General features: G+C 52.5%; 3 protein-coding genes across 5 annotated transcripts in view; 2 read left to right on the top strand and 1 right to left on the bottom strand.

The window, feature by feature from the left end:
- Positions 1-571: 571 nt before the first annotated feature.
- On the bottom strand, positions 572-12289 carry DUOXA2 (dual oxidase maturation factor 2). 3 transcript variants are annotated; one of them, XR_007407220.1, is made up of 8 exons: positions 12158-12289; positions 11866-12035; positions 10658-10715; positions 10254-10388; positions 9615-9828; positions 8737-8951; positions 7998-8375; positions 572-4763 (listed from the first exon to the last, which is right to left on the bottom strand). XR_007407220.1 is itself a non-coding variant. In XM_025472933.3 (7 exons), the coding sequence occupies exons 2-7, from the start codon at positions 12010-12012 to the stop codon at positions 8182-8184; spliced, it is 963 nt and encodes a 320-aa protein (XP_025328718.1). In that variant the 5' UTR covers positions 12013-12035; positions 12158-12289; the 3' UTR covers positions 7974-8181. The 3 variants fall into 3 exon arrangements, 2 of the variants coding, with proteins under 2 accessions (XP_025328718.1, XP_035565070.1); XM_025472933.3 differs by lacking the exon at positions 572-4763 and having other exon boundaries at positions 7974-8375; XM_035709177.2 differs by lacking the exon at positions 572-4763 and having other exon boundaries at positions 7974-8375; positions 8737-8819.
- On the top strand, positions 4164-7512 carry DUOXA1 (dual oxidase maturation factor 1). The gene is made up of 6 exons (XM_035709175.2): positions 4164-4310; positions 4632-4689; positions 5001-5135; positions 5346-5559; positions 5814-6031; positions 6721-7512. The coding sequence occupies exons 1-6, from the start codon at positions 4164-4166 to the stop codon at positions 6975-6977; spliced, it is 1029 nt and encodes a 342-aa protein (XP_035565068.1). The 3' UTR covers positions 6978-7512.
- The window catches only part of DUOX2 (dual oxidase 2), a 20088-nt gene continuing 18443 nt past the window's right edge, over positions 12276-13920 (top strand). The window contains 3 exon segments of the mRNA XM_035709169.2: positions 12276-12545; positions 13200-13283; positions 13563-13652. Coding sequence (XP_035565062.2) covers positions 12419-12545; positions 13200-13283; positions 13563-13652 — 301 coding nt within the window. The 5' untranslated portion in view covers positions 12276-12418.

The raw sequence follows: 13920 nt of genomic DNA, 5'->3' as shown, positions 1-13920 counted from the left end.
AGAAATTGTAAGTGTATGTCTGACTGTATCTTGTGCTTATTTATATCAATATCCATTGTGTATACATATTAGTCATGGTGGTGAGCTAGGGAGAAGTGAGTGAAGACTGACAAAAGGTTTTTCTCAGATTGGAAGAAATTCTGCTGTCAGAGCCTCCTTGGCTTGCCAAGGAGGAAGATTTTCCAAAGGGAAACTACAATCTGTAAGAAAAGCAGTATCGCTGGGCATGGGGACTTTTCATTTCAGTCCCACTACTTCATACAGGAGGCCTGTTACCTTAATAATTAAAACTAATTTGAGATCAGTGTCATCCAAAATTAACTTTAGATTAGACAATGTAGGTTAAGGAAAACCTAATTCATTAAATTTTTTTTTTTTTTTAATTTATGATAGTCACAGAGAGAGAGAGAGAGGCAGAGACACAGGAAGAGGGAGAAGCAGGCTCCATGCACCGGGAGCCTGACGTGGGATTCGATCCCGGGTCTCCAGGATCGCGCCCTGGGCCAAAGGCAGGCGCCAAACCGCTGCGCCACCCAGGGATCCCTAATTCATTAAATTAAACAAGAAGAAATTAAAGAAGGTGAATTTTATTCACCAACCATCTTTTTGCTTTAGTCATCTTTAGTAAATATTTTGGAGAATTGGAAATAAGTTAACATTGTTTTTTTTTTTGTACTTAAGATAGAGAGCCTTTTGTTAGTGTTTCTTTGAAGCACTATGTTATTAGAGATGAGCCATTCTTGTAAAATATTTTATAACCTCCCATTAAAATATATTCAGGAATAATGTTAACAGGTAACTCTAACCAAAATACATTACACAATTATTTGCTTATATTGCAAATATTTGTTTTTGAAATTTCAACATATAACATGTATTCATAGTATTAGCTAACTTGCTTTCTCTTCCTACTTTATTAACCAAGATATTCTATATTTTATAGAATTTTCTAAAAAATATAGCCTTCCATCACAATTGTAATGGCTTTAGTCTAGGTCATAGATAAAAAATTTCTAAAACATAAATAAAATCAATATCATCACACATTTTAAAAGATAACAATCTACAAGTTCTTAGTTATTTATCTTTAGCTTGTGTTGAAATACATTTCAGATTCAATTAAACATGAACATTCATACTTTGGATTCCAACTATTGGAAGAGACTTTCTGAAAATTTTGTGAAAGCACAAAAATGGACAGAGTTGGTCAAATCCCTTCCTGCCCAGTCTTTAGCCCTGTCCTGGTGACACTCCATTAACAATGAATGAGAGTTTAATACTGTATCGAGGACAGAGGGAGCATAGCTCCCTCTTGTGTGTGAAATAGAAGATGCCACCTAAAGGGAGAGGAACTCCTTCATATATTCGTTCATTCAACCCACAGTCTGATTAGTATATGCTACATGCAAGGGATGCAAAGATGGAGATTAGAAGCTAATGAGGAGACTGATGTTCACACAATTACAATACAGTGTAATTATTGTTTTCGTGGAAGCATATTCAAAATGCAATCAGAATATTAGGGAACATCCACCCTGGCCCAATGGTGTCAGAGGATATTTCATAGAGGGAGTAACATGAGCTGCGGCTTGAAGGGTGTAAAAGGAGTTTGCTAAGGGTAAGAGCATTCCAGGCAGAGGAAATAGCATATACAAAGGCATGAAGACTTGAAAGAGCGTGTCAGATTCAGGGAGAGGCCAGTAGTTCAGTATGGCTGGAGGTTAGTTAGGCTGGGCCAAAGACAGAGATGCAATGGTAGGTGAGATCAGATCACAGAGGACTTCGTATGTGATTGTGAGATTAGATTTTACCTAAAGCAAATAAGTAAGATGATTACATTTGCTTAGTCAAGGCAAGATAGATGAGGCTGAGCTAGGGCGTAGAGAAGGAAATGCATGGATGGTTTCAAGAAATGTTTAGGAGGTAAGATGGTCCAGCTTTCTGACTTATTTTATTGATAAGATGGTGATGCCACTAAAGAGACTTAAAAAACAGAATGAAAGCAGACCAGAGACAGTGAATTCAGTGTGGGACCTGTTAAATCTGAGGCATCCGTGGGAAAGCCAAGTGAAGATGTCTATGGGGCAATTGGCCCTTTTGTGTTTGAAGCCCAGGTAAGACGTCTACCTAGAGACAGATTTGAGAAGCATCAGCCATAGGAGTTTGCCTAGGGAATCATGAAGAGTGCTAGAAGAAAAGAGCCAAGACAGAATCCTGGGAAACAAACATTTCAGAGGGAGGAAGGACTAGCAAAGGAGCCACAAAAGGAATGGCCAAAAGCAGGAGACCCAGAAAAGCATGGTGTCATGGAGGTCCAAGGAGGACAAGTTTGAAGAAAGAGGGAACAGTCCACAATGCAAAATACCACAGAGAGATCAAGAATGATCAGTGAAAACTTCCCTTTGGATTTAGCATATGGTAACCTAATGGAGAAGTTGGAGATGGAGAGAAGCCAGATTGCAATGAGTTGAGGAGGTAAAGCAGTGAAAATACCAACATAGACTATTCTTGCAGAAAGCCTGGCTGTGAAGAGGGGAGAGTGGGATAAAACAGTAGCTGGAGGGACCGAGAAGTTCAAGGGAGAGAGTCCTTTCTCTTTGTGTTGTTAAGATGGGGGAAATGTATACATATCCTTAGAAGAAGGAGCCAGAAGAGAAAGAGAAGCTGAGAAGTTGTAAAGAGAAAGGGGATGATGAATGAGAAAGGTGGTAGGCAGGCAGGATTTGAGTGACAGCCCAGGAGGAAAAGAGGTACTTGTTCCTCTGGAATGGAAGAATTAAAGAGTTAAGAGAAAAGCAACACTTCATGTGAAAACTGGGACTCAGGCGTTATGTGACTTGTCCAAAAGACAGGATTAAAAGTTCAAATTGTCTGTCACTTTGTCTTTTTGCCTGACACTATGCTACCCCCAGAGACAGCATAGGAGGTGGCCCGCCTAGAAGGAGAGTAGAAGGCTGGGAGCCACCAGGTATTATAGAAGAATCATAGAATTTAGAACTAGAGAGGACCTGGAGATCACCATATCCAATTGTAGATGAGGAAACCAAGGGCCAAGGAGGTTGTCATTTGCCTCCCCAATGTTTTAAAATTAATGAAGAACTGGAACTGGACCCAGATCTGATTCTAACCCATGGTTCTCTCCGAGAAGGATTGGATAAAGAGATACATGGAGTAATAAAATGTCCCCTCTTTCCCAATGTGGTAGTAATAAAATGTCCCCTTTCCCCTATCGATGTCATTCTGTTTCAGATATTATTCTTAGCATTTTACACACACACAATCTTGTTTCACACTCACAATGACATTATCATCCCTATTTTGTAATAAAACCAAATCTCTGTAGGGGTCAAATAACTCGCAAGAGGCAGAGGCAGAATTCAAACACAGAGCTGCTTAACTCCAAACTTATTCTTTCACTATATGGCTTAACAAGACCCTACCGGTCAGACTATAAATAATGGAGACTCCTGGGCAAACCAGGGCCCCAGTAGAGGTCACACATAGGGATATTAGCAGAGCTAGGTTCATTGACTGTCAAATGAGGTGAATGAACTCAATTATTTCAATTATGCTAGAGTTGCCAGAGCAGGAGCCAGGGTGCTTGAGAAAGTGGGACAGACCAGTGTGGGCATCGCCAGGACTGGGAATCAGTCCTCTGATAATGTAGTTGGATTATACACTTAGCAGAGCTGTCTGCCCTTTGTTCCTTTGGGGACTAAGAAAGAAAGCCAATCTTTTTGTAATCTGTACCATCTTTCACCCTTATGCCTTCACTTGATAGTAAATATAGCTCTTTTTATGTCCTGTGATTTGTCTGATTGTGCTGGAGGCCTGAGAGAGAAAAAAGAGAATTATATTTCTTAAGACAGTCCTAGAGGAAGCAGAGAAGCCTCGAGGGTGGTTGTAGCACTGACTTAAGGGACCTCAGGGTCAGGAAAGGAGCATGAGGCAGCAGAGACAGATTGCCAAGACCCTCGCTCTCTTACAGTCAAAACATAGGGAGATGAAAGACAGAGGGGCAGTGGAATGGCAGTAGCAGTAGACTCTGGTGAGCTCCAGAGATGAGGGACCTAGTCTGGTTTACTCTCTGCTGTATTTCCAGCACTGAGACATACATATCTGTTGTCCTACAGCATACGCCTCCCCTGCACAACCCCACCAAAATGGCTACTCTGGGACACACTTTCCCCTTCTATACTGGTCACAAGCCAATCTTCCCAATGGACACCACCTTGGCCGTCATCATTGCCATCTTTCTGACTGCACTGGTCACCTTCATCATCATCCTGCCTGGCATTCGAGGCAAGATGGTGAGAAACAAACCCAGCCCTGGAGACCCCAGCCCCAGAGAGATCTTGGCCTCAAGGTGAGGGGGCCAGACTCTCTGACTACAACCACACTCAGGAAAGAGCCTCCAGTCCTGAGAAAAAGTGTCACTCCTACTCCCTGATTCAAAAGATGATTATTGAGTACCTATTACATGCCAGACACTTTGATCTCAATTGACCAAGTGACCTCAATTTTAGAATATGTCCCCCTGCCTACACACACAGACACCCAAGTTTGGAAAGAGGAAGGGTGGATTTGGAAGGAGGGTGTTCCTTCCTAAACCTACCCACTCTGTGACTCAGAGGCTGTTCTGGCTGCTGCGGGTGGTGACCAGCTTATTCATCGGGGCTGTGATCCTGGGTGAGTGTGATCCTGTCCCATCTAGTTCCCTCAGCAGTCAGCTTCTCCTCTCCTTGTTTCCTCACTGGCAGCTTCTGCTTCAGGGAAGGGAGGGAGAGGCAGAAGCAGAGTGTCACCAAGGGAAATCTTGGGTTCTGATCCCTTTATTTGTCTTGGGCAAACATATTGTTGACAAGCTAACCATGAGCCAGAGACTGAGCTAGTTAACAGATCTACAATTGTGAGCAAAACAGACCTAGACCCCTTCTGACTCTAACCCAGTAATGCCTAGACCTTCCTGAGTTCCCATATGTCCAACTCCCCAACCCCAGCTGTGAATTTCAGTTCGGAGTGGTTCGTGGGCCAGGTCAGCACCAACACATCATACAAAGCCTTCAGTTCTGAATGGATCCGCGCAGATGTTGGGCTCCAGGTTGGTCTGGGAGGAGTCAACATTACACTCACAGGTGAGGGATGGCTCTTGTGAGGGAGGAGAAGATTCTGCTATGTCTTTGGGATCTGGTTTGGATCTACAGAATGGGGGGACGGTAGGAAGGGAAATTTCCAGACACTAAGACCAGCTCCTGTCCCTCTACCCAATGTGACAAGCCCCTACCTAGGCAAATGCCCACTCTGGTCCTTGGGTTCCTGCTGAGCACAACTGCCCCATTCCCCAGGAACCCCAGTGCAGCAGCTGAATGAGACCATCAATTACAACGAGGAGTTCACCTGGCGCCTGGGTGAAAACTATGCTGAGGAGTATGCAAAGGGACTGGAGAAGGGGCTACCAGACCCTGTGCTCTACCTCGCTGAGAAGTTCACCCCCAACAGCCCGTGTGGTCTGCATGGCCAGTACCGCCTGGCAGGACACTACACCTCAGCCATGCTCTGGTGAGGGTGGGATGGAGGCCCTGCTGGCCTAGACCTAGAAATGGAGTTTCTACCCATGTTTCCTCCACTTCTGTGGAAATCCCTAGTGGGGACAGGCTGGCACCAGGCTGGCACCCACAATGCTTGGTTGGGAAACCAATAGACAGAAATCCCTATCTCACATCTTTGGGATGTTCTTGGGTCCCTGAGCCTCCACCTGGGCCCTTCCGAGTAGAAGTGCCTAGGCCAGCCTTCATTTGGTCCTGGCTCTCTAGGGTGGCATTCCTCTGCTGGCTGCTGGCCAATGTGATGCTGTCCATGCCTGTGCTGGTCTACGGTGGCCACATGCTGCTGGCCACAGGCATCTTCCAGATGCTGGGACTGCTCTTCTTTTCCACCGCCACATCACTCACACCATCCTGTCCCCTGCGCCTGGGCACTGCTTCGCTGCACACTCACCATGGGCCTGCCTTCTGGATCACACTGACCACAGGTGAGGCCCAGCCCTGAAGATAGACACCAGAGATCTTAAGGCTGGGGAAGAAGGTCAAGGACCACCATATTGGTGGGGGTTGAGGGTCTGCCTCTGGTAGCCAGGATGCTCTTCCTCTCTTTAAAGCACCAACCCTCTTACATTACTCATCTCTGGATTTTCTCTCCTCAGTTCTACTCCCCACCCCCATGGATGCCTATGCCCTGTCTTCTGTCTTGTGTCTTCGGTCTCTGTCATTTCCCTCATTCCCTAACTCTTCACCCAGCTCTTTCCCAAATCTTCCAGTCTTGTGTCCCGGCCCACTTCCCCCAAATACTCTTCTCTGTGTCCTCCATTCCTTCTCTTTCCCTGCCTCACATAGCCTTAATTTGTCCTGCCCTTCCTCATGCCTCTTCCTCTGTGCCCTGCCCTTCCCTGAGGGTTCTGTTTTTGGAGTTCTCTCTTTCTCTTTCTCTGTCTCTTTCTCTTCTGAGATGTAATTCATGGCTCATTGGGCTGAGTCCAAAAACTCAGTACAACAGAGCCACATCAGCCATATGACCCTAAGCTAGTCCCTGCTCTGAGACCAAGTTGCCCTGAAACAGGGATGCCAGCAATTCTCTTAGAGTTGTTCTGATGCTCTTAGGAGAAGATGTTCTTGGCAGGGTGTTACTGTTACCAAGGCAGGACACCTGTTGTCTCATCCCCAGGACTACTTTGTGTGCTGCTTGGCCTGGCCATGGCAGTGGCCCACAGGATACATCCCCAAAGGCTGAAGGCTTTCTTCAACCAGAGTACGGGGGAGGATCCTGCACTGGAGTGGAATCCCGAGGAAGGGGGACTCCTGAGCCCCCGATACCGGTCCACAGCTGAGAGTCCTGAGCCCCAGGACATTCCTCTGTCAGAGGCTTCCTCTGAGGCATGCTGTAAGGAGAAGCATCCCACAGAGCCTGACTGTGCCCTATAAGGTTCTTCTCCCTGGTGGACACCTGGACTTCCAATCTGGTTGCAGATCTCATTGGAGCCTCACAAACCTGCCATGACTGACTGAAGGATGGGTTGTGTCTGGCCCCCAGCCCCAATCTGTAGGTGGAGTAGGAAAAAGAAGCTCTTCCTATTGATGTTAAAAAACAAAACAAAAAGCCTTAAAATGCTAAACAGACATTGGGGCTGCCTATAAACCCTGTCTCCATGGTAATACCAAGCAGGTGCTGCCCATTTCTGCACAGCAACACTGCCTTCCCTAGGTACCTTGCCTCTTTGACAGGGCCGTTTATTGAAACTCAGCTTCATCTACATGGTGTGTGTGTGTGTGTGTGTGTGTGTGTGTGTGTGTGTCTGTGTGGTGGGTAGTCCCATTTCATCCCTCTACACCTCTTGTTTTCCTTTCTCCTGGTCCCTTTTGTTTTTCTTTTACTTCCCCAACTTGTGTGATCTCTTGGTACAATGAAAGCCCTGGGCAGGAGAAGAAACAAAACTTCTTGTCCTGGGCCTAATATTAACTCAGCGTGCTACATTATTTTTAAGCTCCCGTTCTCAAATTTGCCAAATAAGATTGTAGGTCTTGCCAAGGACCTTAAAAAAAAAAAAAAAAAAAATCCTAGGATTTGCATTTTTATGCCTTGCTGATATCTACCTTGGCCCTTGGACACTACCTCTTAGTGAATAAACTAGAGTTAATAAATGACCTCAAAAATGCCATTCCCTCCTACTCCACTCAGCTGGCCAGCAGAGGGGGATCCCACTGGGCCAGTGGGAGGGTGTCCTGCCTCCTTACTGCTACCTAGGATCCTTCTGGAGCAGCTCTAGAAGATGCTGGCTCCTGTGGGTTCCCTTTGGGCTCACTAGAGGGCGCCCCTCTCCCAGAGCCTGTGGCAAGGCTGAGAGACTGCTTCCAACCCAGGGAAGTAGGCTGACGACTCATATTTCCCAAGCCTGGAAAAGCCATGGAATGTAACAGAAACAAGTTTAAAAAAAAATTATTTACAGCTCGCCCTGGGAGACCATTCTCAGGGCACAGGAGAGCGGCATGTCTGAGGCCGCCTGCTTTTCCCTGCGCCCAGCCTGCCGTGCAGGGACTGTCCTCATGCTCTTCTGGCCAGAGCCCAGCAGGTATTGCTACCGGGTTTGCAGAGGGCCGAGGCCGGGAGAAGTCCGCAGTTGAGTCTCCCTCAAAGGTTAGTACTGGTCGTTAAGTCCAGGGCTCCAAATTGCTTATGTAGTGGGTTGTTGAGGATGAGAGGCAAGCTCCCTTTCACCTGGCTACCATAGTTCTTGACACTTTGGTCCAAGAAGGTGCGAAGAGCGCTGGGCCGAGAGTAGTGGAGACTCACCACGGCCACTCCGAGGAGGAGGCACAGGATGCCTGCGGTGACCCCGACAGAAAGAAACAGGGTAGTCAGGTCTGCAGGCCAGAACCTGGCCAGCCCGCTTCCATCTCCCGGGAGCTACACCTTGCATTTCCTCCCCCAGCACATGCAGCAGAAAGACCTCTAATACGGATTACGTGATACACGAGTTCATGTGCTAACTGCGGCAAGCGCCCTTCAGAAGCCCCTGGCCTCCTCTGGAAAATGGGTATAACAGTGCCTGCTTGTAGGAGCTATTAAGAGGAGCAAATCAGATGATCTAGTATGTGGACTCATTTTGTAAACGGGGAAAGCGCACCTCGGTATGAGTCCCGTGCCCTCCCCGGGCCTCCCGGGATCCGCCCCCTCGGTCCTCACCCGTGGCCAGGGTGACCCAGAAGGCGGCACCGTAGTGAGTGGTGAGCGTGGAGGAGCCGAGGCGGAGCGGGCAGAGCGGCACGCTGGAGATGGAGGCGAAGGCGAAGGTAGAGAAGAGCGCGAAGGCGCCGGCGGTCAGGAGCGCCAGGCCCCCGTGGAGCGGGACGGGCATGGAGAGCAGCGCGTTGGAGAGGAGCCAGAAGCAGAACGCCACCCTGCGGAGGGGGCGCCGCACCCTGACTGGCTGCCCCGCCTCGCCTCCTCCGAGTCCCGACCCCCCAGCCGCAGGGGCAGGGACGCGAGCGCGCGGCGGAACCCTCCGGGTCTCCCTGGGTCCCGACGCCCTGTGCGGGCCTCCTGACGTCCCTGCGAGAGGCGGGGATTCTCGGCCCGCGCGCCCCCCGGCTCCCACGCCCCGCGCGCCCCCCGGCTCCCGCCCCCCGCGCGCCCCCCGGCTCCCGCCCCCGCGCGCCCCCCGGCTCCCACGCCCCGCGCGCCCCCCGGCTCCCGGCCCCCGCGCGCCCCCCGGCTCCCACGCCCCGCGCGCCCCCCGGCTCCCGCCCCCCGCGCGCCCCCCGGCTCCCACGCCCCGCGCGCCCCCCGGCTCCCGCCCCCCGCGCGCCCCCCGGCTCCCACGCCCCGCGCGCCCCCCGGCTCCCGCCCCCCGCGCGCCCCCCGGCTCCCGCCCCCCGCGCGCCCCCCGGCTCCCACGCCCCGCGCGCCCCCCGGCTCCCGGCCCCCGCGCGCCCCCCGGCTCCCACGCCCCGCGCGCCCCCCGGCTCCCGCCCCCCGCGCGCCCCCCGGCTCCCGCCCCCCGCGCGCCCCCCGGCTCCCGCCCCCCGCGCGCTCACTCCCGCCGGCCGGGCCTCCAGGCTCACCACAGCGCGGCGGAGGCGAAGTGGCCCGCCAGGCGGTACTGGCGGTACAGCCCGCAGGGGCTGCTCGGGGTGAACTTCTCGGCCAGGTAGAGAACTGGATCGGGCAGCCCCTTCTCCAGGGCGTCCCAGTACTCCGCGGCGTAGTTCTCACCCAGACGCCACTTGAAGTGCTCGTTGTAGTCGATGGTCTCGTTCAGCTGATGCACTGGGGTCCCTGCGACGGGAGGGCGGCCGGGGTCAGGGAGGTCGCACCATCCGGGACCGCGGCTAAGCTAATACGGATGGGAGGGGGGAGGGTGTGCGGAAAAATGGGTTCGGCAGCGGTTGGAGAGAACACGGATCCGTGAGGACTAAAAACTATTCAAGGGAATGCCCGGGTGGCTCAGCGGTTGGGCGTCTGCCTTTGGCCCAAGGTGTGATCCCGGGATCAGGGGAGCATGGAGCCTGCTTCTCCCTCTGCCTGTGTCTGCCCCTCTCTCTGTGTCTCTCATGAGTAAATAAATAAAAGCTTAACAAAAAAAAAAAAAAGGAAACCATTCAAAAACTATTCAAGCCTGTGGGGTCCGAGATTTCCTCTGGCTGCCCCTGCCGCACTCCCCCCACCACCCCATCTGCTACTCCAGAAGTTCAAGCCCCCACCTGTGAGTGTGATATTAATCCCCTCCAGGCCGATGTGCAGACCAACGTGAGCGCTGACTCGTGCTGCACTGAATGCCTTGTAGGATGTGTTGGTGTTAATCCCTCCCACTGACCACTGTGCGCTGAAGTTCACGGCTGTGGGGGGGGGGGAGGATTAGGGAGAGAATTGAGGACAAGGAAATTGCAGAGTGGGAGGGCAGACAGGACACTGTACAGAGAGATGGGGGCTCTAGGGGTCCAAGGTGGTAGACACTGTAAGGGTGGAAGAGTGGGCACTAGAAAGAGCCAAAGAATGGGAAGAGAGAGTGGAAAATAAACCCCAAATCTCCATTTCCCTAGGTGCCCTCCACCCACCTCCATCCTCACCCCAGGTCCTCTCCTGATCCATTGCACAGCACACTCACCCACAATTTCTGCGCCTATGAACAGACTGAGAAGAACTCTCACCAGCCAGAACCAGCGCTGCAGGAACAGGAACCTCTGTCAGGCCTGGTAACTGCCCAACTAGAGCCCCCAAGACCTCCCTTGACCCCATGCCACCTAGATCTTTAGTGCCCTTGCAACTGTCCTCTCCTGCCCCACACCCTTTTCCCAGTTACATTCCTGATGTTTTGAAGTTACAGTCTTGCTTTCTGTGCAAGTCCCTCTGAACCACTGGCATTTCCAAAGTTTTCTAGCCAGGCACTTCTGCCTCCCTACCCCATTTCCCAGTCCACTCTGCAATCTGGCTCTCTGCCTGGTGTTGTCCCATCACCTTCACTCCCACCAGCCTCCCCCCCTCCCCCCTCCCCCTCCCCCATCTGGCTCCTGGTCCTGGTCTTGCCAGCTACTTGAGTCACTACTATGGTGAGGCTCAGTAAGTCCAGAAGTGCTAGGCAGGCTGAGGTCACCTACCCCAGGAGAGGGCAGCCTCAGTGTCCTGTTGCCAAGTAGAGAAGGAGGGAATGCAGCCTCTCAGATATTCCTAGTTGCACCAGTTTCCCAAGGAAACCAATACAGAGCAAGACTCAGGAAGGCTAGATAGTCCTAGACTTGAAAAACAACTTATGTTCTAGGAGAAGGGGGAGTCCAACAAAAACTACCCAGTCTGCTACGACTTTGAATCCTGCATGGGAGTCCCCGAGTTCCTAGGATGGGAGAGCCCATACACATGCATTTTAACCCAGCACACCAGTGAAACACAGCAGTCTCAGCCACTGGTTTCTATCCTTTTGGTCCACTGGTCAGTACTTGGAGGCTGAAACTGGAGTGCAGCCACAGTCTGAGGAGAGGAGGGAGACTCCAGCAGCATGTGAAGACTAGAAGTAGCCCCAGGATTCCTGGACTGGGCACCCACTCTCTGTAGCAGCCTCCTGAATGATCCAGGTGGGATCAGTCTCTAGAATGTCTTGTACAGGGCCTCAACCTCTCTCAGTCTTTGGGCAGCGGTGTAGGGGGAGGAGGGGCAGTGCCTGCTGCACCAGGATTTCTGGGTCTGCTCCATCTATGTTCCTCTGGTTCAACATTTCATCTGACTATTCATGGAGGCCCTTATTACAGTATTACCTGTCCTATGTCTTCGAGAGACAAGCTGCCCATGACCCTCAGGCCCTAGCATCTAGCATCTCCTTACCGAGTGACCACGGATCCCAGGCAAGATGAGCAGGAAGCTGGCAGCCAAGGCCAAGAACACCAGAATGACGATGAGCAATGGGACGCTGAAGCCAGGGGCATGCCGGGGTTGGGGGTAGAAAGACAGCTCGCCATTCCACAGAGTCATGCTGCAACCGGGCCAGGCTGGGTCTGGTGGAGAGGGAAAAGTGAGAACCTGGCAACCGAGCCCGAATCCCAGTTCTCTTTACCCAGTCTCCTGTGTTCTTGGACAGGACTCAATGGGCTGGTCAAGTCTGAGCTCCTCAACTCACCCCTAAGGAAGCAGAGTGGCTGGCTGCCTTCAAGTGCTCTGGGTTGGCCCCAGGAGGGGTCGGGTAGGCAGGAGAGAGGAATTATTTCTCACTGGCTATAGCCAGTTACTTTCGCAGCTCTGTGGTTCACACAGTGTTTGTAAGCGGTGCAGGACCTGGAGCCCTTTTATAGTAGCCAGGGCAGCTGGCTGGGCCATTGTCTGGGCTTGGCAGCTGGGTGGGGTTGGGAAGAAATCCTGCAAATAAGGGGTGGAGGCTGCTATGCAAATGAGGGGAGCCCTACCATCACAGCAAGAGGGTGAGCTTCCTGTCCAGATGCAGACTCTTGGCATTGATCTGACTCAAGTGGACACCAGGGCAGCTAGCCTTAGAGGATCCAGAAAAGAGGGTAAGACTGCTGCTGGGGAGGCAAAGGATCTTCAGAGTTGGGAGGGGCAGGGGTGGTGGTACTGTGTTGGGAAGATGGAGGTTGGGAGGAGAGCAGAGAAGCAAAGATTCTTAGAGGAAAGAAAAACTTCTGACCCCAGATGGGGGTCCTAAACCAGAGGTTGGACAGGAGTTTGGGGCCTGATCTTTCCATCCCTCTTGTCCATGCACAGGCATTCACTGCAGAGTAGGAGGGGCTGCAGATCATGGGTTCCCAGCTCACTAATGGCTTTCCCTTCCATGCCTCCTCTAGGAGAAGCAGTTACAGAGGGCTTGGGGATGGAGATTGGAGGTTGTCCGGTGGGGGTGGAGATGCGGGCAGGTGGCTGCGAGGCTGGATGTAAAGTTCTGCCTGGGACTGACCAACCTCAGAGGACTAGTGGCCTGGGGGGTTCCTTTGGCCACTGTTAGTTCTTCCACCAGGTAGAAAGTGGGGACCCAGTGTCAGTGTTTACCAGGTATCCTGAAAAGAGTGGCATGCAGGTGTGGATCTTTGGTGATGCTTCTAAAAGCTTTGCTCCAGAAGTGGAAACATGAGGCACCTCTTCCCCAGTGCGGGCTGCAGGCATGGGGACACTAGCTCCTCGTCCCTCACTTTTCACCTCCCACCTCCCAGGCAGCGGGTTCAGCATGCTCTGTGCAAGGCCAGAGGCAGTGGTGCTCCTGGGAGCTCTGCTGACTGCATCCCTGGATCCCGCGGGTAAGTATCCGGCGCCCCTCGCTTCGGGATGTCACCCCGTACCTCCTGAGGACCGGGAGGAACAGATGCAGGCAAGCTACAAGATCCGTCAAATCACACGGAGCGGGATGGGAAATATCCCAGGGCAGCTTCAAAGCCGCTCAGGTGTTGCCTCTTGGGTAAGGTTGGGGGCGCTCTGGGAGCGGGAGAAGCACGGGCCGGCGAGGCCGTCGTGTCCCCGGGTGGTCGTGGTCGCAGGGAGGCTAGCGCTGGGCGGACCACTCACTCTCTGACCCCCAGGCGGCCAGGACTCACCCCCACTGTCCTGGGAAGTGCAGCGCTACGACGGCTGGTTCAACAACCTGAGGCATCACGAGCTGGGCGCAGCGGGTGAGTCCCGTGGTCCGGGGCGGGGGTGAGGGTGGAGGGGGTTGGGGGGATGGCTAGTGGAGAGCCGGGCGGCGGGAGACCCCGCGCGGAGATGCCGGGAGCGCGCCGCCAGCCGCACCCCGCCCCCTCGCTGTCTGCGCCCGGAACTCTTACGCACTCCAGGGACCAGGAGACCCCGGGAAGGAGGGTCTCGTCAGGGAGGATGGGGATCGGACGTGGTGTAGGGAGAGGTTTGAGGGCTTGTTGGGGACGGAGTGCCCGGACAGAG

The sequence above is a fragment of the Canis lupus genome, chromosome 30 (genome assembly GCF_003254725.2).
Source record: "Canis lupus dingo isolate Sandy chromosome 30, ASM325472v2, whole genome shotgun sequence".
Classification (NCBI taxonomy): Eukaryota; Metazoa; Chordata; class Mammalia; order Carnivora; family Canidae; genus Canis; species Canis lupus.
This window is presented reverse-complemented; position numbering and strand designations above follow the sequence as displayed.